This window comes from Crocodylus porosus, unplaced genomic scaffold, assembly GCF_001723895.1.
Source record: "Crocodylus porosus isolate Cpor-Errol unplaced genomic scaffold, CroPor_comp1, whole genome shotgun sequence".
Classification (NCBI taxonomy): Eukaryota; Metazoa; Chordata; order Crocodylia; family Crocodylidae; genus Crocodylus; species Crocodylus porosus.
In genome coordinates, this window is record NW_017728928.1 from 13,278,941 (window position 1) to 13,300,394 (window position 21,454).

Sequence of the window (21,454 nt, forward strand, 5' to 3'; positions counted from 1 at the left end):
GACACGTCTGACTGTGTGGATGTCGACACCACAGCCCCCCAGTTTCTTAATGAGAATGGGGTGAGAGACAGTGTCAAAGACCTTCTGAAAGTCCAGGAGGACGATGTCCACTGCTACCCCTATCTAAGGATTTGGTGACCTGCCGCACATGAACCCGTGTTGGTTGCCCTAAGTATAATCTCCCCTGCTGTCCCCTCGTGGACACGTGTCTGGATAACTCTCTCAAAAAGCTTGCCCAGGATCAAGGTCCTCTTTCCTCCCCTTTTTGAAGATGGGAACCACGTTGGCCCTCTTTCAGTCCTCTGGCACCACACCAGAGCACCACGAGTGCTCATACAGCCGTGCCAGGGGTCCTGCAATGACCTCAGCTAATTCCCTCAGGACTCGGGGAGGAGATCGTCCGGACCAGCTGATTTGAACATGTCCAGTCCCTCCAGAAGTTCCCTGATTAGGTCCTCACTGACCCTGGGCCTGGGTGCGCCTCCCCTGGGGCCTGAGGGTGGGGGGCTTGGTCCCTGCTCAGAAAAATGGAGGCAAAGAAATTATTAAATAGGTTAGCTTTGCTATCTGGTGTGATGACTGGATTTCCTAGCGTGTCCTGCAGAGGCATAGGGGAGCTGAGATGCTTCAAACCTCCCAGGGTGCAACCTGACTGGGAGGCCTCACAGCATTGCTGAACCACCACACACGTGAATCTCCTGGCTCCCCAGGGCAGCACACGGCTTAGCCTGACACGTGGCAGAATCCACCCCATCTTGGGTGCCCCACCTCCCACTGCCATGAAGTTGGAGCTAGTCTCCCTCTCGCTAGCAGATCCCCCACCCCCCGACAGCTTGACAGCAGTGGCACTGGCCTGTCCTCGCCTGTCACGTGTGTTTATCCCTGCAAGTCTTGGCCAGCAAATGCTTTGCTTGTCTGTCTGTCCAGCTGGGTTTTAGTCTGCCTCCCCAATGCCCTGGCCAGCTTCCTGGCTCCAGCTGAGCTCGAGGAAAAGGGCGTAAGGAAAGCATCTCCAAGAAAGGCCAAGGTGAGGCTGTGTGGGCAGGGGAGTCTGGAGACAAGGGTCCTGGGGTGACTCTGGGCCCTCCCGGCCTCCCACTCCAGCTCCAGCTCCAGCAAAGAGGGTAAGGGTGGAACCGGCCCTTTTGTTAGCAGCCTTGGAGGCTGCTCTGGCGCGCCCACGATGCCAGCTCCCAGCTGAACCAGGCTCTCTTTGCATCTGTTCCAGGAATGAGCCTGCCATCAAGGAGGAGCTGTTGACCAACTGCACCTACATCCTCTGCAAGGGCCTGCACACACCGATGGACCTGGTCTCCCTACGCACCGCCTCCGGCAAGCGCCTCTTCTCCTTCCTCAGCTTTGGCTGGGGCTTCATCTCAGATGTGGACATCACTAGCGAGAGGTATCGCAAGCTGGGCAATGCCCGCTTCACCATGGGCACCGTCCAGTGCCTGGCCAAACTGGAGGTCTACAAGGGGCGTCTCTCCTACCTGCCCGTGGGGGAGACCTCTGCTTCTTCATCTCCCTACAGTGAACAGAGCAGCTCCTCAGGGCAAAGTGGCCACCACACCTGCTACAGAAATGGCCACCCCATCCGCATCCTCCCCCAGACAGCCCCAGGGGTGTCCCATGTCCCTGAGGCAACCTGGCCGGAGGACTCCCTCCTTGTCCCCTTTAACCAGCCAGTCCCACAGCACTGGACTGTGGAGCCAGAGGAGGAGTTTATCGCCATTTTTGCCATTTACCAGTCTCACCTGGGAGCAGACTATGTCATGGCCCCGAAGGCCAAGCTTCACGATGGCTCTATCCACCTGTTTTACTTGAAGGCCGGGGTCTCCAGGACAGCACTGCTCAAATTGTTTCTAGCCATACAGAAAGGGACCCACATGGACTTGAACTACCCCCAGCTTCGGTACATCCCCGTGAGAGCCTTCCGTATTGAGCCCTTCGTGGCTGCTGGCCTCATGACTGTGGATGGCGAGATGCTACCCTGTGAGCCAGTTCAAGGACAAGTGCACAACCAACTCTGCAGGATCATCGGTGGCCCCTGATTCCCCCCCGCTTCCCCCCACAAGACCTTGAAAATAAAATAGTTCCAAAAAAGGGCTTTGATCACGTGCATCACTGAGCCCCCGGGGTGCCGGGACACAGGACAGGCTGGGAGCTCCGCAGGGAATATTTAAGCACCTTGCTACTCCGAAGCATCCTTTTCTTTTCAGAGTAGTTCTCAGGGGCCTCTGGTTTTCTCTTTGCCCGGTCCTGGTCCCTCCCCTGCCCGGAAGGATGACTATTTTGCCACCTGATGACATGCACTTTATGGAAACCTCTTTCTTACTTGGTCAGGCAGGTCTGGCCAAACAGTTTTTACTGGGAAGTGATGCAAGGGACTCGGGGCTCCTGGGTCACAGTTGGTGCTGGGGAATATATACAGAAATCAGACACATTACTTACCGAGCAGATTAGCAGGTACAAAGGCATTCCCTTCCCCCTCACCTCGGCAGTCAATGCTGGACTGACTTCTGCACCCAGAATAGCCTAACGTGGCCCGGATTCAGCAGATGAGACCAGACATCTCAGCAGACCAAAGCGCTCTTACAGTACAGGCCTCCTCCGAAGGGAAACAAGGACCAGAACTGCAAGGAGAAAGCCAGCCTGTGCCCTTCCCAGAGCTCACCGCACAGACTTGAGGCACCATTCCCTTCCTCCAGCGCAAACACCTCTGCCAAGTGGACCATGACACCATGCCTGTCTCCAGCACCAGCTGCTGCCAATTGCTCCAAAATCACCAGACCCTTGGGGAAATGAAATGGCTCGAGCAAAAACGATGAACTTTTGGGACCAACGTTTGCTACAGTGAATCAAAACTTTTATTTTATTTTTTAAATATTTCTATCGAGAGCTCCCTGTAGCTGCTGAGTATATTCTTATGAGAAAAGCACAATAAAGATCTAGCTTTTGCTAAACCAGAAGTTGTAGTCATAGTACAAGTGCTCCAACTTTATTGCATGCCCTGAAAAATGCCTAAGGTTGGATTTTTTTCCCAAGCTCCATCAAAGTTCCCGTGGGATCATCAGCAGAAAAGTTCCTCAGTAGCATTGTGCTACGGTTATTGCCATCCAGTTTGGACAGGAAGGGGAGTGGGTCAACAGCTCCAAAATAGTTTCTTGTAGACATGCAGAACCCCAGGCAGTCATTACCTACTATTAAATCTCCTTACTCCGTAGTGTGGAAAACAGCAGCAGTGACTCATGTTGGGCTAAGAGATGGGACATGTGGCGTCACACCAATATAAAGGATTTAAAATAAGTTAGTAGAGCATGGTTTATTTTGCTTTATGTTGTGAGTATAGAGGAGAAATGCACCAACCTGTCTTACCAGCTATTTCTGGGCATTTAATACATCTCAGTGAGTTTGGGAGTGTAAATGAGATGAAGACGACTAAAAAAAACCCAAAAACCTCACGCATCACAAGTGTTTTGACGGTTATAAAAGCAGCTGCCACAACATTTTGACAGCAGCCATATAGAACCATAGAAATATATGGCTGGTAGGGACCCGGTCATCTATCTAGTCCAGCCTCCTACTCAAGTTAGGAGCATGCATCTCTACAGCAGTGATGCTTAATCTTTTTTGTACCAGGACCCATTTGTAAACACCAATGGCTAGTCTTGACCTAGTGCCCGCCACTCCTTACCTGCTGACCCCTGCCCCCAGGCCCCAGCCCTCCAGCATGTGGGGCAAGGGAGGGCCCCCAAGCAGCCCCTTGGAGGCTGGAGCTCTGTTAGCCTGCAAGGGAAAAGCCATGGTTTCCCACATATTTCTCCTTTAAAGGAGAATCCACTTTTAAAGTTTGTTTTGTGACCCTTTCATACGTTCCTGCGACCCACTTTTGGGTTGCAACCCACGGGTTGAGAAACGCTGGTGTAGACCAACTCATCCAAACATTTGTCCAACTTACTCTTACAAACTTCCCAAGAAAATGATTGCACAGCCTCTGCAGGTGACTGGCTCCACGGTCTAACCACCTTCACGGGTGGAAAGTTCTTCCTAATATCCAACCTAAATTTCCCCTAGTGCAATTCAGTGATGGATAGCACTGTAGACACCTAGGTAGTAGTCAAGTACATGGTCCACCCTACAGCTGTCAGTTCTCCCACACAAGGCATTCCAGAAAATACACATCATATTCAGAATTTACATAAGATATTGTGACAGCCTGTATGGATGAGATCTCCAAACTCAACTGAACTGCTGGAAAAAGAGTTGGCTGTGGAAGCAAAACAAACTTAAGGTACTAGCACCAGGGTTTCACATGGCCCATGCACTTAATAGCTTATTAATGGGGTTTTTTTTATTTTGGTGACAGCTGCTAAATGCTTGGTACGAAGTGAAATAATTAAGCCAAATTTGCAATGCTTATGATGGTGAAACTGCACTCACATTTATTCATCTGAAAAACTATGCAATTAGGATTGCAAAACCAGGGGAACACAAAGTCCGATTGCTCTCCAAGCCAGGCTTAAATGGAGCTGAAGGTTATTTGCAATCCAGCGAGGCAGGCGGCAGCGTTACCACATCCTAAAATACGATGGAACTCCTTTCCCCGTGGTATTTGGCCAGGGGTAAAAGTGGACACTCCAGACTCTTTTACTTTGTCTAATTCCTTCCTCCATTGTTGGGCAATTAGACTGTCAGGGAAAATCGAGGTCATATGCCCAGCTGATCCTTTGCGCAGCCCATAGAGGTTGCTGCCCAACTCAAATGGCGCCATCTTAGTTCCAGTTCACTGTGCCTGAAAGAGTGCCCCAGTGGGAACCTGCCGCGTCAACCGCTACCCCGCGCCTCTTGTGCGTCAAGCTCAGATGTCCTTTTCCACGTCAGTTATCCGGACTTGCTGTAAGGGCCCCGATCCCGAGGGGCTCTGTGGGAAGACCTGGATCTCAAAAGGGTGCAGCACATTGCATGTGTGCTCCCCTGATCTCGAGAGTTTGCCGGGGGCGGGGGGGAGGGGAAGGGCGGTCTAGTGCGGTTCTGGAGGAGATCCAGTTCTTCAGCTCTGGGGAACCAGACTCCTCACCCATTACTGGTAACTCAGAGCTGAGCATGGAGGCAGCACATGCTGGTCAGGGTCCTCCTGGAGAGACGGCTCCTGCTGGGGGAACAGCGGGGGACTCTCTGGGCAAAGCCAAAGGGCTTGAGCTCATCACCACTGCACAAGCCCAGGAAGGGTACAGTCAATCCATACCTCCTTCCAGCAGTTCTCTGCTCTTGGCGCACAAAGCTCCCATGAGCTCCAGCAGCAGCACGGGGCAGATCCCTGAGAGGGGCTGCTTTCAATCCCACTTCCCTACTGCCCTGGAGAGAAATACATGTTTCTTTCCCTACATTTTTATCCTGCTCCCACGTCCAGAACAACTTACATCCTGCCGTGTCCTGTGCTAGCAACAGATCTCAAGCAAGCAATCCAAGTGTGGTTGCACAGGCCTGGGTTTTTTTACCTTCCCAGTCATGCCCCTGACAAAATTTCTCCTAGCACCTTGGTATCACGTTCCCCTCACAGGGGTGTTGATGCCTGACAGCAAGGTAGCACATGCTAGGCTTTCCCCCAGCATCTCTTTTCAGCCCGGGCAGAAGGCAGGGGAGAGGCCCAGAGGTTTGTTCACACCGATAAGGCAGGCCACAGACACGAGCTGACAGCACAGGAATCCCCTACAGAAAACGGAGCTTGTCTTGCTGCTACAGTTAATGCTCTCCAGGAAATACAATTACCCTCTGCGCCCAGCTGCCTGCAGCAACCGGAGGTCCCACAGCCCCCAGGGGACAGGCGCTACGCTTGGAGCACTGCTCACTGCAGTCTCCTTTCTGTAACAATTAAATGCCCACTGTGCTTCTGCACTGATATTTGCCCCAAGCCCCAGGCCCACACCTCTTTGTCAGTCACAACTGGCACGGTCACCCCAAGGAACCGGGTACTATACAAAGTGCAGCCCAAGCCCAAGGCAGCTTTTTGCACCTGCCCCAGCAAGGAAAGCATTGTCAGCAACCTGCAGTGGGAGGACAGCCAGGATTTGAACTCACGGCATTCTGAATTTGGGCCCAAGCATCATCTGTTTAGCCCAAGGGTATCCAACATATCAGGCCCATGGAGGGACCCCTCCAGCACGTGGGGTCAGCCTTGCGTGCAGTGCACTTCCCAGACCACCACCGTGGTCCACGGGCCACATCTGAGACCTTGGGTGCTCTGGGTCTCCTTGTTGGGGAGGCGGGGGTGCACGTGCACGTGCACATGCTGCATGTCCTTCACTTCCAAGCCACACTACTCTGCCCAAACATTTCCAGGGACTCCGGCAGCAGAGGATGTTTTTCACAGCTGCCGCAGCACCAACCTCCACTTTCCTCTTACATCTCTTCTGACAACTGAATACAGAGGCTGGAACAACTGCGCTTCACGTGATGCCTAGCCAAAAGGCGCAAGCTTTCCCTCATTGTTCAGACCAGCCTCACTGTCCTGGAGGACCAACCACCTCCTATTCCAGGGAAATCCTGGCCTTGCCCTCTCCGAGAAGGCTGCTGAGTAAAGGTGCTGTCCATGCTGGCAGTTGGTGACACAGACCATTATCAACTTCCAACTGGGGAAAAAACCTACTTATTTCACATCAGCCAGTAAAAGCGACCTTAGAGTCGCTGCAAGCTTAGACAAATGTGGCATGGCATCTCAGATCTCATTGTTAGTCATCTTGTGAGTGAGGTGGGGTTGTTTCTTTAACGCATTTGCTACTGGAGAGCAAGCCTGCTAGAAATGGAGAGTCTGATCCAAAGTCCCAGAGCTGTCAATGCCAAGATGCCCACGGACCCACCAGGCAAGAACCCAGGTACATCAGGCGGCTGCAGATCTATCGACAGCTCTTCCTTAAGACCTGATGCCATCATCTCCTGCCCCCGTGCTGTTTGCCACTTTACTCTCTCGACAGGCCTGCGAGTTTCGAGAGCAGACTCTGGGCAGCTGCTCCACACAGATAAGGGCGGCAGGCTTAGCCCTGTGTTACGCGCGATAGCACAAGACGCCACGTATGGAAAAGGAAAACAAAATTAGACGGCAGAGTCGGAGCTATTCACAGAGGCAAAAATTTAATGGCAAGTCACCTTTTTTTCCTTTATTACATCTGAATTAGCCAAACAAACAAAAAGTGGTTGGCAGGTAAAAAAAAAAAAGAAAAAAAAGAGAAAAGAAAAGAAAAAAAGGTTGAATAAATCACACAGCACTTTATACATATATCGTAAGCACCCAAGCATTCACTTCTGCACGTGAACAACACACCTCTAAGCATGGCGTCAATAATTGTCAGTTCCATTTTTTTGTAATTTTTAAATACTGTACAGAATCAAGGCTACAAACTGATTTTGTCATAATTCTCCAGCAATTCGACCCCCCCCCCCCCCCCCAGCACTTAAAACAGTTACAGGCTGTTCTTATTTGTATATCACCCAGTTGTGTAGCCAGTTTTAAGGCTAACAATATGCATCATGCTTTGGCTTTTTTTTTTTTTTTTGTTTTTTAATTTTTTTCCCCTTCTTTTTAAAAGGTTTTTTGCTTTTAAATGTTATGCTTTTTTTTTTAACCCTTAAATATTACATACATACACCAAAAAAAAAAAAATACATAGCTTCTGTGTGCTCAACAGCAACCTCGTAACTTGGAGCTTCACATTATCAAAAGCTTAGAAAACTTGTAAACCTCTGTGCAGGCCTCAGCTGGGGGCAGACAGCTTTGAGGAGCGGGTGCTGCTCAAGGGGGGCAGTAGGTCCCTACTAGGCCAATAAGGGAACTCTTTCTCTCCTGGTTGGCGATTCAAGGAGCCCATGCAAAGCTCTCGATGACAGTCCCAGCAACAGGCGTCTTGGTGGAAGCGGGGAGGAATCGTAGGGGAGCCTGAGCAGCCCGAGACTGGCACTGATGCTCCCACCATCTTCCCCTAAGACGACCGGCAACCTGATGTCCCTCCACCCTCCCAAATGAGATGAGAGCAATAATTGTATGGAGAGGGAAGGGTGGGTGGGAAATGCCAGGATACGACAGAGACCCCCTTTTACTTCCCCCCACCCCCACTCTTCTGGTCATGTGGTCAGCTCAATGGATTGTTTTCCACTGCTAATGAGCAGCTTGTCCGTGCTCCGCGGGAGCGGAGATGGCCACATGCATGTGAGGAATGCAGTGACGCCCCAAAGGAAATGAGTGTCTGAAGGTCGCTGTCTGCCAGCTGCAGTGAATAACATGTCTGGTAATTTGTGGAACTGGGCACCCTACACCAATTCTCGCACGCGTGCCCATATGGCACCTTCAGTTCCCATTCCTCCCCCCTGCCCGCTTCATGCCTTCTCCCTCCTTTGGAGTCCATTTTCTTGCTCACAGAAGCTAATTAGCTTCGTATCTGGATCTACTGCAAGCCACTCACAGCACGCGCCCCATCACCCTGCAACGCTGCACTGCAGCTCAATCCAAACACGCGACCTCTCCACAACCCTCTGCTCCAAGCCCACGGCTCTCCTGGGCAAGCTTGCCAATTCATATGGAGGGTCTGAAGCATCAAGGCGGAGAGCAGGGAGTCCGTGGGCAGGCCCAAAACAACACTCCCCTAGCGAGCGGCAAAAAAGCCAGTGCATTACCCCAGGAACCCCTACTGATGCTCCCCCTGCCCCAGTCCACACTCAGGGGCCAAATCCTGCTCTCGAAGACACTGGAAGCAGGGGCAGCCTTATGAATATTCAAAAAGGATAAAACGCTGCTTCTCACTGGGGCACCGAGCCTACAAAGACAGCAGAGAGTTGACCATGAAGCTGTCACACCCTGCTTTGAACCAAGCAGCCCATCCACCAGCTTGGGCAGGGGCTGGAGAGCTAGTCAGGAGAGTCTGACTTTCCCCTGAGCCCTCGTCCTCACTTTTACTGCCTAGGCTGGAAGACCAGCTTCGCTCAGCGTCCCTACAGGACTAGTACCCCCAGGGAATGTGCTTCCCCGCTACATGGAGGTGCCAAATCCAGTAGGGGGTGGATTCAAGTTCTCCAGCAGCATGCAGGAGGCAGCCTGCAGAAGTCCTGAGTGAGATGCCCACAGCCTAGAAACAACAGTCCCAGGCATTTGTCACTGTTACTGCATGTCCTCTGAAGGACGAGACTGCCAGTGGAAGCCCCTCTCTGCTGCTAAAGCATGCACAGGTCTGGCCAGCAGTTTCCTATGGCTACACAGCAGCACTGCAGAGGGAATAAAGGACACACATGCTCTCTCTTGCTCATGCTACTGCCCACATTTTGCTCAGACCATCATACGAAAACTGCTGGTGGGGTTAATGCACGGTTAGGAAGCAGAAAGAGAGACCCACAAGGGTCCAGGCTGAAAGCTGCATTTGTTCAAAGGTACTATGTTAGCGTGACCCATTTCCCAGTGCTGCAGCAGGCTTGGAATCATTTCACAATGATCTATAGTTGCTCTAGGCTCAAAAATAGCTACTGGCCTGGGGAAATCCATCAGCAGCAGTCAAAACGGACAAGGGAAGGCTGCGGCAGGTTTTACAGCCGCACCAAAGCTGCTGGAGATGCAGCTTGCCCTAGATCTATCTGTGCAGTTGATCGATCGGGCTAGAGATACAGCAATGCAGGTAGGAATACATGGCAGGGGGCCAACCTCGAGGGCTCTGATGCCTTGCTAAGTAGTGCCAGGAGGAACCTGAATCCTGTACGTTTCCAAGGTGTTGGCGGGGGGTGAGGCAGGAAGTGGGAGTGGAAATTCATCCTAGTCTAGAGAACAGGATATAGCAGAGATGGCTGAATCTACTTCCAGAAGAGACACCCAAAGGGAGTGGCAGGGTATTGTCCTGGGCAGAACAAACAGCTCATACAGCACTCGGTTTCTAAATCATAGGTACCAGAGCGGGCGAGCCATCCATTTTTCTGTGAAGAACTACGAGGAAGGCATAGATGAAAGCAACACAACAGCATGTAGGAGACTGACCTAGCCACAGTCTAGTGTCTGCATGTTCTCAGGCTGGAATAGACTATTATAAAAAAAACCAAAAAAAAAAAAAAAAAAACCCAAGAAAAAGCCCACCATGAGATCCAGCTGTGCAGGAAAAAAAACAAACAAACCAGTGAACAAGGAGGAAACTGCCTTTCATCACTGCATGCCATACCAATCGCATCTCCTGGGCTCCATCCCCAAGCAGAACTAAACTGGCAGACAAAGCACCCAGGGTATAGTGGGTGGGGAAAGCAAGCCCCCTCTCTGCACACAGAGATGCTCAGGAAGCGGTGGGCAGTTCCAGATTGCTGGGTGCAACAGAAAAGTCTCTGCTTCTTATACTTTGGGACTGTGGGCAGTGCGGGGGATGGCGGTGAAGAGCTATTCAGACAACCTTCTCTGGGAGAAGGAAGGAAAGTGCCAGGAATGAGTGATGGGAGCTATCACCTTTATGATAGCAAACCAGCTGAGGAAGAGAGGCTGAGGTGAGAGAAGCCAATTTATTGGTGTACCGACGGCTGCTCCATTTCCTTTCTGCCTTTCCCATCTCCTCTGTGCCCGTCTGTCCCTAACCCGATGGTTTATTTGTCCTCTCTCCACTCGGGGATATTGGCCTCTACTAAGGCAGCCCGGTACTGCTGCAAGACACCACGGATACTTTTGATGAACCCCTTGGACAGGGGGAAGAGGGGAAACCCAATGTCAGGGTAACCGCTCTTCTCAGGGAGGAAACTCCTGTAGCTCTTTCTCCTTTTCTTTGGTTTCACACTTGGCTGCAAAGCAGAGTCCTGGGCAGTTTTCCCTTCGTCCGTTAGGTCTCTGGCCAGGGCTGCCTCTTGGGTGTGGCCTGTGCTCTCCGAGTCTGAATACTGATGAAGGTCACCAGCTGCGAGCGTGGAGGCCCCACAGCCCGAGTCATCCAGCTCCTCCCTCCCGTCAAGTGCCGAGTCGGAAAGCTCTGCCGCTGCTGCCCCCTGTTCTAGAGGGCCACCGTACTCATCCAGCGACTCCATGGGTCCTCCCGGGCTCTCAGCCAGGGCACCGCACGCAGAAAGGAGAGAGGAGGAATCTGCTCCATTGGCTTGTTCATGGCTCCTCTCCACCAGCTCATTGGTCTCCAACCAGGACTCTATCCGGCTGACCAGGCGCCAGCCATTGCAGCAGAAGTGCTCACGGATCTCGTGCTCAAAGACCTCCACGGGCCTGCGCAGTAGCTGCATCATGGACTGCACCACACGGATCAGGGCCATCTCGTTGTAGCAGCGGCTGTTCTCGTAGCCCTCCTGCAGGCCCCGGTCGCTGTCGAACCCGGCCTCATTGTAATAAGGTTCATTCACTAGGATCAGCCCTGCCAGAAGGAAGGAGAGAGGAAAGGGTTAAAAACCTGCGACACTGCCATGCTGGGCTGGGTTGGAGAGGAGATGCTGCTGGGTGGCATCCAGGCCTCAAGGGACAGGTAGTCTCTTCACCCCTTGCATCTCCTCACCATGGGCTCAGCTCAAGCCTTCACCTGTAGCTGCATTGCCTCAAGCTGCGCAAACCTGGCAAATGGCAGGGATGGGGGAAGGCAACAGGGGAAGTTACTTCTGGAGAAGGCTCTTTCGACTTAAATGCCTGGCATTAGCCATGCCGAGCTGGTAACACTTGGGAACTGTGGGCAGAAACCCTGTGAGATGGTGACCTGGCACATGATACTGCTTGGGGCACTTGTGTGGACAGTCTTGTGTTTCAAGCCTCAAAAGCACCTGCTTGGGGGACATCCAGAACTGGACTAGCGAGGGATACAGTATGGTAGAAGGGTGAGGTTAGATACAAAAAGTGTAGTGCCAGAACTCTGCAGGAACTAGTTAGCCCTAAAGAGCTCTAGGAAAGGTGTGTGGAGGAAGAAAAGTAATTCCCCAGATCCTCACTTTCCCCACCCTGCAAACCTATCTAGTTATTACAAGTGACCCCCTTCCCACCGCTGCTGAACAGACAACACCTTTCCATCCAGCCTGCCTTGTCCTTTTCCGGTCCACCCACCAAGTCCAGCTGTGCTCTGCCCACAGGACGTAACCGGTTGCAAGTGGCCAGTCACCCAAATCAAGTTCTTCCCCATTGCCATTTGAGGGCTTATTGTTTTGCTCGAGCATGGCGATGGCACCAATGTTTCCAGCCCGCTAGCGATGCCACTAACTGAGTGCTGCAGACTATGGGATCTCTCAAGGTAAGGCAGCAGGAGTGACAAGGGGAAAGATGCTCCCATTAACAAAATTCCTTCAACAAATTCAGAAGGGAGACAAGCAGCACCTGATATTTCTCCTCCTAAACCTGAAGAAACAACTTTGTAGATGAGCAAGGAAGAGAGACCCTGGTTCTCCCTGGTAAATGCCCTTAGGCCAAAGCCTGGTCCTATCCCTGGACTTTGTAGATTGGAGCCCATTTGGATGAAAACTTCTGTGCAAGACCAAGCAGCTGCTCTGGGTCAGGCTGGAGGTGGCAGCAGTGGTAAAAAGATCTGCAGGAAGCGAGAGCTGCAGGACTTAGTTAGGCACACCTCTGCTTGCTTCGTCTCAACTTAGGAACAAAGGTAAACATGACCGAAATAAGCAGCATGTAGGCTGGGCCGGTGACTCACTGGTTATAAACAGCTATGCGGAGAGGAGCCAGGATTAGCAGGTCTCTGTACTCTAAAAAGTGCTTTCAGACTTTAGCTGGCAGCTGGAGGTGGCTGTGGTTCACCCTCCCCGGCACAAGATAGCAAGGAAAATGCCAACTACCACTAATGCTGCCGTGAAAGGGAAAGGGATGGGGGGGGGCGCGGCAGAAGGCAGTCAAAAGTATAAGGGATGACATGGACACCAACTTGGATTGTTGGCTCAACGGCCTCCTCCACAGAGCCCAACAAGGGAAAGAAGGGTCTGACTGGACAAGAGAAGACCTGCTCTCTTTCTGTGGGATAGTGACTTCCTATCATCCCCTCCTGAAGGTCACCTCCCTACTCCCTCCCCACAGTCAGCCTCTTCAGCTGCATTTACCTTGAATGGAAATGAGCACCTGCAGAAGGCTGGATTTGCTGGTCCACCTCTCTGTTCCCTGGAAAACAACACACACACACACGCATTATAATGAACCATGAGTAATAGAGCATGACTAGACCTTTTTTCTAAATCTTTCCAGCACTTTATACTGGAAGAGAGAGAGGTGCCAGGCTTTGGGCTGTGGCCAACAGTGATCAAGGTGCACTCAAGCATTTGCCGCCCCAAACCTCAGTCTCTGAAGGAGCCGTAGGTATAATTCAGACTTCAAGGAAGACAGCCTTCATCTGGCTTCTTCTGCAGAGCTGCTCACACACCCGCAGTCTCATTTGTAGCACTGGCCCTTGGGCAGACTAATTATGTCCAAATGTGGAGACCATATCAAATGCCCACAAACCCACCCTAGAAGTCATCGCCACCCACACTCCCTTCAATCTCAGCTGTTCAAGAGTTAACTAGCATCACCCCCTAACTCACTGTGCCTCTGTGGTCCTAGCTAACCTACCTTCCAGTTAGACTGCAATGAACAGCCACGCTAATGTTCCAATGCTGGAGGGACCTGAACAAAATGGCAGAGGTCCTCCCATGATGCTCCCCAGCTTCTCTCAGCCCTGAGCCAAGGGCCAAATGTAGGTTCTGCAGTAGCTTTTTTTCTCTTATATATACACTATGATTTGGCTTTGCCAAACCCTCTTTTCAGGCACAGTTCAAAGCTCAATGCACTTAAAGCTTGACCCTACATCAAGATTTGATCCTCATCCATCAGTTTGGCCCCAAGGACAAAAATGGAGATAGCTGCCTAGTCACCAAAGCCTGGATTAGCTGGACAGCCTGGTATCTCACAGAGAGACTGAGGACAGTATTACCTTGCCGATCCACGTCCCCAGAAGGCTGACGCACACCTTGCCGTTGTCATACAGGTTGGGGTTCAGTCTCCCACTGCACTGGGAGAGGTAGCGGAAGAGAGGAGGGACCGCAGGGTAGATGTTGGGAAGTTGGATATCAAAAAGGAAGAGGCCATCTTCATAGGGTGTGCGTGTGGGCCCCTTGATGAGTGCTGAGAAAAGATCCTGTGAAGAGAGAAAGCGTCAGCACATGGGACTGAGATACCTCAAGAGACTGGATGAACCATCCGCTTCCCAAACAAAGATTCTGAGCTCCATATGGAAATCTGAGTACTGTGCTTGTGAGGGAAAGGGAAGACTGAAGAGATTAAGGGGCTTTAATGAACTCAGCACTAACTAGGGGTCCTGGAAGAAGTAGCTCAAGTTGTTTAGACCTCCCCAGGCCTACAAGTAACTGGATTCATGCTGTGGACTTTACCCATCAGAAGGGCTGAGCATCAGTCCTCATCTTTCCACACCACGGGTCCAAGCACATACTATGGAATAAAGTTTTCACAGGAGGAGCAGGGATTCATGAAAAATGCCACTTCATCTAGTCAGTAGTCACTACCTTGGTAGCGCTTTATCCACATTTCCATCTCAGCCTAATTACACTGCAGACCAAGGACTTTTGGGGGGATGATATCCTTTACTGGACCAACAGCATGGTTGGGATGACACCAGACATGCTTTCAAATGCAACGTATTCTGCATTCAGGTCAGACCTGATAAAAAGCACTTTGAATTTGAAAGCTTGTCTAATGTCATCCCAAGCAAGCTGTTGGTCCAATAAAAGATGTCACCCCTTCCTCCCCCCAAATACCTTTGTTTCTCAATTCCTGGACCATCATAGTGGTGGGAGGGAGGGATCCAGTCAGAAGCAGCTGTAAACTGTTGGTCCCTAATACTATCTACCAACTGTAAAATGTTGGTCATTAGAAATACCAAAGGAGCCAATGTACTGTAATTATAACCCTAATGAGTTGCAGATGCCTCTACAGGTCAGAAACTGGGGATTAATGTTTTGCATATCCTGCCCAGCCTTAGCTATCAGGTTGCATTAAGCCGAGCAACAACACACTGAAACTGGAGCACATGGACTTGCCATTCTGTCTTCAAATGTCTTGACCATGATGCCATCGGGCAGCGAGGTTGCTAGCAGCGCCATTTCTTTCCTCACCGTGCTGAAGAACTTCTTGGCTTCTGGGGGCTGGAATTCCATTTTCTTAAAAGCATGAGTGTCTAAACGGTCAGAGAAATTGCAGCTGATTAAAGCAACTTTCCTCCAAACACAAGGTCATACACCCTCAAATAGAGGTCTCCCCCTCCAAAACCCAAGCGGCATCATGGCAAGAGGCTAAGCAGAGAAGCTGGGAAGGGAGTCACATGACTCTTGTTGTCTAAAGGTGTCAAGCCACTTTGTTTGCAGCAAGTGTCAACACACAACCCTACTGAGACATCTCACGTACAAAATCTCCCATCTCGACTGACGAGCTATGATAACAACCTCTCTTTATTCACATTCAAAACAAGGCTGAGCCAAGTTTTCCCATCTGTCCCGTCTAAGATGATCAATCCACCCAATGTCTTAAGCTACGCTGCCACCAATGCATCCCAGAACTGTACGTCTTTACTTAAGCGAGCAAAGGCCACCAGTGCCGGGAGGTACATGTGACAATATCCATTCCGCCTCTCAGTCCCCATCCACCCCTACACTATACTAGTTTGAAGAAACTTCATGCTCGTGGATTGTTGACTGCAAAACTCTACTTCTCAGCTAAGCTCCTGGCTGAGACAAGGGGCAAAAGAAGGGAATCTACACCACAAAATGAAACAAAAACACAAAACGAAACAAAACAAAACAAAGACAACTGGTGACAGTGCTCTGTGCTACTACACAGCAGAGCCAGATTTGATTCCCAGACCAGACTGTTCTAAAAAGAGCAGCCCTGTTTAATTACCCCTTCCCAATTAACTTGAGCATCCCAAGGGTGGAGCACCATACTCCCTCCTTAGAGGAGCAAGCAGTTTGAGCGGGGCAATGACAACCTGGCAAGGCAGTGGAGGGACAAGTCAGTCATCCTGACTGGGACTCACTCACCTGGGGCACACTCCAGCACAGAGAAGACCTCCCCTTTGGCACTGGTGAAGGTGACGCCGGGCTTGCCTCCACTCTGCTGGCACAACACTGGCGTCTCGCTGGGCCACTCAGACCTCACTGGTGCCTGCGCCTCCACTTTTTCTTCCTTCTTCTCCGTCTCCACCATGGCTTCCATCTTTTCCTCTTCCACAATGGCAACATTATCCAGGGTCTTCTTCAGATTTTCCTGAAGCTTTTTGATGTCATCCAAGAACTTCTTCTCCCGTGTGGGTTTTTCCGGCTCCACAGTTGGGGAGGTGGGAGAGCCAGTCAGCAGCTGCTCTACGGTCATGTTCTTTAGGCTCTCCAAGATCTTGATGGCCTCTTTCAATTCCCGGAAGCTCTTTGGAGCTCCTTCTTTTCCAACCTTCTCTGCAGTTAGATCAGGCACTGCCATCGCCACAGCACCCTGCACTTGCTCCTCTATTTTTTTTACCTCTTCTGCTATTGGCTCTTCTGGCTCTACTTCCTCGATTTTTGGGTGGTCATCTTCCATGAGGCCATTGTCTGTCTCCCAACTATCGCTTTCATCCTCCCATTCATCTGAGGATGCCCCGCTGGTGCTGCCATCCACAGAATCATAGTCCGATTCTTCAATCTCTGATTCTATGTTGTACAAGTGCTAAAGGAGACCAGAATCAAACCAGAAACCAAGAAGTGGGCGTGAGCCATGCATGGTTACTGACATTTCACCTGGACACAGATCAGTCTCTACCATCATACAAAGAGTAGCCAGAAATGGGACACTGCAAATGAGTTCTTCCTATTGGGCCGTTCTCTTTTTACCTACACAAGGTGGCTTCAGTTTGCTCTACGTGCCAGGCTCACAAGGTTCCCATGCGCTAGGTTTTGAGTCAGTATTCTTCCCTTCAAAGCAGGGTATTCTGGGATAACAAGTGCAACTGGTCAAGGTCACAGCAGTGCCAGAAGCTGGGAATTCAGGAGCAGACTAGAGTGTGCATGCAGTCTGGAACTTCAAAGCAGACACTCAGGGGTTTCTGAAAACTGTATTAGCATTACATGCTCCATTTCTGCTTTTACTGCCCAAGAACAATACCCAACCTGGCTGGTTGCCTTCTAGGCCTCCACCAACACAAGGCTGAACCAGCCAGAACAGGCACATGTTATTACCTTCTCCTGTGGTACACAGCCTTTTTCAGAGCTTTGTTACAATTTACTCGTGATCATAGTGACCTGACTTTATGGCTTTTTAAGGTTCAACTGGGATAAGGAAGTCTCACTTCAGTTGCTCAACTGGCTCTCAGAGCTGTGTTCTTCCCACTGCTCTTTGCCATCCCTGTGCTAAACAACTGGTTTCCCCATCCTCCCAATCATACACTATTTCTTTCCCTTGGTGTGTTGAGTCTGAGGCAGCCTTGCAAAGCCGCCCAGCTCAGGCATAAATTTGCCTTTATGTTGCAATGGCCAATAGCTCCGGGGTGAGAAGAATTTTGTACGGCTTCAATGTGATGGGCAGTTTTACCTGTGCCCTTCTGAAAGTTGGAAAGATAACTGCAAAATCTCTGTAGCACATGATCCAGAGAACCTGATAGCAGCAGCTAACCCTGGCTTGCAGACATACCATACAAGTCCTCTCCACACACAGTCCTACCAAGAAGCCTTAAAATCATGCACTGCACCAACACCGATCCACCCCAGTCCCAGGCCCCTCCTAAACAAGATTCCCATTGTGAGCTGCAGAGCAGAGGGTAAGTGACCTGGGGGAACTAGACCAAAGCCTTCCAAACTCACTGCCCAATGCGGCCTGCCCCAAATGTGAGCTGAGAGGCTAATTTATTAGCCAGTTATGCAATCTCTTGTCTGATCTAAAAATAAAGTGCCCAGACAGCTACTCTCTGTGCAAACTTATAGGGATCGAACACTGGCATTTTATCGAGAGATAAAACTGCCCCTTAATATCTCCCTGATTGCTGTAATTAAGAGTGCAGGCAGAATCCAGGGGAGCACTATGATGCAGTTGTAGCTGCTCCAGAAACACAGAGCTGCACCCCATGAGAAAGACTGCACATCCCTTTGTGGAGCACGCACCAGGCTGTTGATTCTGATGCGAGTCGCAGCCATGTGACAATAGGGGGAAGGGAGACAGCAGCCTGCTTTGTAACATCCTATTCCATTTCTATAGTGTGGGCATTGACTATTCTACTGTAATTAATGCAGAGCTGCTTCATTTAAAAAAAAAATCATCTTCATCAACTGCTTCCACACACCAGCAAGCCTCTGTAGCGGAGGCAACGGCATTCTGTGCCAGTCTGACAGGGGTGGGACCCTACAGAGGCACTTTAGTTATGGCTGTGCTCATTAGACATGACAGGGGGAAGAGAGGCAGGCTGAAAACAGAGACAAAATAATGAAGCATTAGGCAGCGTGAAGGACCTGGAAACAGAGATGTGGAAGGTGACATATTGGGGTTAATTACGTGCGTGGATTAGCACACTGGTTCTACCTAGATTTTATATCCTCTGCTCACCTTCAACACTTTGTTTTGGGAGAGATTTGAGTTCAAATCCAACAGCAGATCATTATTTAAGGGCTCTAATTGGGACCCCAGTGGATTTGATTTTTAAATGCAAAACCTCATCTCATGTACTGTGAGAGCTTAGCAGTGGTTAGACAGTAAGCAGTGTTTGCAGGCTAGACTCATACTTAGCAAAACAGGGTAGGGACTCTGGCCTACAGCAGCAAGGGATGCTGCAGGTCAGGACTGAGGGCTACTGGCACTGGTCTCCTAACAGAGTATTTCCTCAAGCACCAACTGCATAACAGCACCACAACCAGAATAGCAGGGGGTGCTACGGGCCAGGGACAAAACACACTGCCAGAGCTGCATGCATGTGTGTAGGTATGCAAGAGGGAGACTCGGCCTGTAGTGCAACAGTCCAGACAAAACTGTCGTCCCTACACAAAGGGGCAGCAAATGTGAACCTACCAAGCGAGTCAAAATTTGTTTTCAAAGGGAAGAGAGGCACCAAAGAACAAGACCAAGCACTGCAGGTCAAGCCTTCCAGAAGCGGGTAGTTATATCACCAGACAGAGGTGACGGTAAGCAGGGAGTACGCCAAGATTCATTTTTATATAGAGTCCAGAATGGTGCGACAACAAACCAAAGACAGGGCATGTTATCCAACTTCAAGTTACAGTGACCACTGTGGACCTTACCTGAGGAAGAATGATGGTCTTGGAGTTATCAGCCCAGATTACTTCCACCTTACTGCTCACATCAACACGAGCCACCTGTCCCACGGATGGCTAAAGAAGTAAGGGTAAAGTGTCACAGTGTCTTGGACCATATATATGTAGAATGAGGGATCTGAGGAATAAATTCTCCGCCTCACTGAGGCACATAACCTTAGACCCCACCCAAAGGCAAGTGTTATGTAGGGGAACAGTGAGAATACTGGCAGTCACAGGCATAGAAAGGCTGGAGGAGAACTTGCAAGCACCCAAGGTCTTTGTGGACTGCTGCCTTGCAGATTAGAATATCACCGCTTCAGGAGAACAGTGACCCATGCTACGACAGCTTCTGATCAATGTCAGCTCCCTTACGAAGCTCCAGCCTCTTAAAAAAAGGAAAGCATTTTTGAAAGCTTAACCAGAATAAACAGAATCCTGCTAGTTTCTTTTTGAACCAGCGTGCCACCTCGTGGTCATTTTAGATATTCTGATTTTAAAGTCTGTTCAGTTTGGGGAAAAGAAATACAAAAAGGACAGCGTTTCCGGAGCCCCACAATTCTGTGACATGAAAGAAAAAATAAGGAACAGACATGAGAAAACCTCATGCCACACAGCCTCCTGGGGCCCAAATAATAAGGATCTTCTTACTCTGGAACAAGCCTTATGCAGGCCAGGCAAGATGGATTTTCATGCTCAGACACGTCATAAATATACTGCCAGCAAGAAAGAACTTCCTTCAGTTTTCATACAAGATCTTAACATAGGAATCGCTTTTATGATTCTGTAAGACCATCAGCCTTCAGGAAAGGAAGTCCATTTCCAGCAAAGTCTCCCTTTGCCCCTCACACCCCCGAAGGAAAGCTTCGCTCTCCCTCACCCAGAAGAGACTGCTTCGCTCCTTAGAGGACAGAACAGGGGTGGGCCACATGTGGCCCGCCAGGCCGTTCTATCCGGCCTGCAGGACCCCTAAAAAATTTAGAAAATTAATATTTCTTTGCCCCGGCTGCCTGTCATACAGCCCTTGACGGCTTGCCAAAACTCAGTAAGCGGCCCTCTGCCCGAAATAATTGCCTGTCCCAGGATAGAAACTAAATGTATAATAAGAATTTGAATTTCCTCATGGAAAACCACCATCGCTAGCTTGAGATGGAAGTTAACTGCCTCTCTCCCCATTTGGGAACCCACCGAGTTTCCCCACCTTGGAAGCCACGTTGAGGCCTTAGTGGAGGCTTCTGAGCAAGTGCTCAACAGTTTTAAATTACAATGGGAAAACCCTCTAAGTCTTATCATGTCACCTTCCTTCCTTTTGCTGTTTTAACCAAAAACCTAGGATTCAAGGGTGGATGACTCTGAACAGGGTACTCTTCCCCCCACCCCAAGAGTAGGGAGAAAGACTGCACTGGTATCCAGGCTGAGTTGGTCAAAAGAGGCCACAGGACCTAGGTGACCAAACGGGGCTTGGGGTCCTACCGCTCCATGGGCCATTTCTGAAAACCCCAGTTGATGACTACCGGCTGAGCTAAGCCATAGAGTACACCCGAAACTCACTTCGTCATCCTTGGCCAAAGCGCCCTCTGAATTGCCAATGCGAATCACAGTGTCGGTGGTGCGGAAGCGGAAGTCAGGGTGGTCAGCAATGTCGTACACACTCACATCCTCCTCCTCGCCGATCAGCTGGTGGTAGAGAGAAAACATGGCTCAGCAGCAAGGCAACTACCAGTGCTTGGGTTCGACTTCTGACATTTAAAGAGCATTTCCTGTGGGACTGGCCACAGATTCCCAACTCCTTGAGATACTCTGCCACCTTGTGACCAACCACTGCCAATATTTAGTTTCCTTGTTAGGGATGCACCAATAAATGATTTTTTGGGCCAATACCAATGGCTGATTAAATTTTATTAGATGTTTAGGATTGTGAATCCAAAAAGATGACAAAGCCAGTAGGGAAACACAAGTTGCCCGAGTGAGGGACTAGCAGTAGGGGGATGGGGGTGAGGAGGGGGAATGCAACTAGGTTACAGAGAATACAATGCTATTAATGAGCCATATTAGCCAATACTGATAGGATTGCTGATATGCAGCCCAACAGCTGGGAGAGCAGCGTCCAGCTGGTAGGTCTGCTGGGGAAAGGGGGGAGAGGCATGGGAGGACAGATCGAGGCCCCCACAGAAAGGGAAGGAAGGGGGCAGATACTGCACAGCCAGGGTGG

At 50.4% G+C, this 21,454-nt stretch overlaps 2 protein-coding genes across 3 annotated transcripts in view; one reads left to right on the forward strand and one right to left on the reverse strand.

Moving 5' to 3' along the window:
• SPHK1 (sphingosine kinase 1) overlaps positions 1-2,964 on the forward strand; it is a 27,574-nt gene extending 24,610 nt beyond the window's left edge. For both annotated transcript variants that reach the window (XM_019542655.1, XM_019542656.1), the window contains exon 5: positions 1,229-2,964. In XM_019542655.1, coding sequence (XP_019398200.1) covers positions 1,229-2,051 — 823 coding nt within the window. In that variant the 3' untranslated portion in view covers positions 2,052-2,964. The remainder of the gene's footprint in view (positions 1-1,228) is intronic.
• A 4,145-nt stretch (positions 2,965-7,109) lies between these two features.
• The window catches only part of UBE2O (ubiquitin conjugating enzyme E2 O), a gene marked incomplete at its 5' end in the record, with an annotated part of 91,421 nt that continues 77,076 nt past the window's right edge, over positions 7,110-21,454 (reverse strand). Inside the window, 7 exons of the mRNA XM_019542818.1 lie at positions 7,110-11,360; positions 13,030-13,087; positions 13,896-14,099; positions 15,019-15,155; positions 16,015-16,675; positions 19,231-19,320; positions 20,794-20,919. Coding sequence (XP_019398363.1) covers positions 10,594-11,360; positions 13,030-13,087; positions 13,896-14,099; positions 15,019-15,155; positions 16,015-16,675; positions 19,231-19,320; positions 20,794-20,919 — 2,043 coding nt within the window. The remainder of the gene's footprint in view (positions 11,361-13,029; positions 13,088-13,895; positions 14,100-15,018; positions 15,156-16,014; positions 16,676-19,230; positions 19,321-20,793; positions 20,920-21,454) is intronic.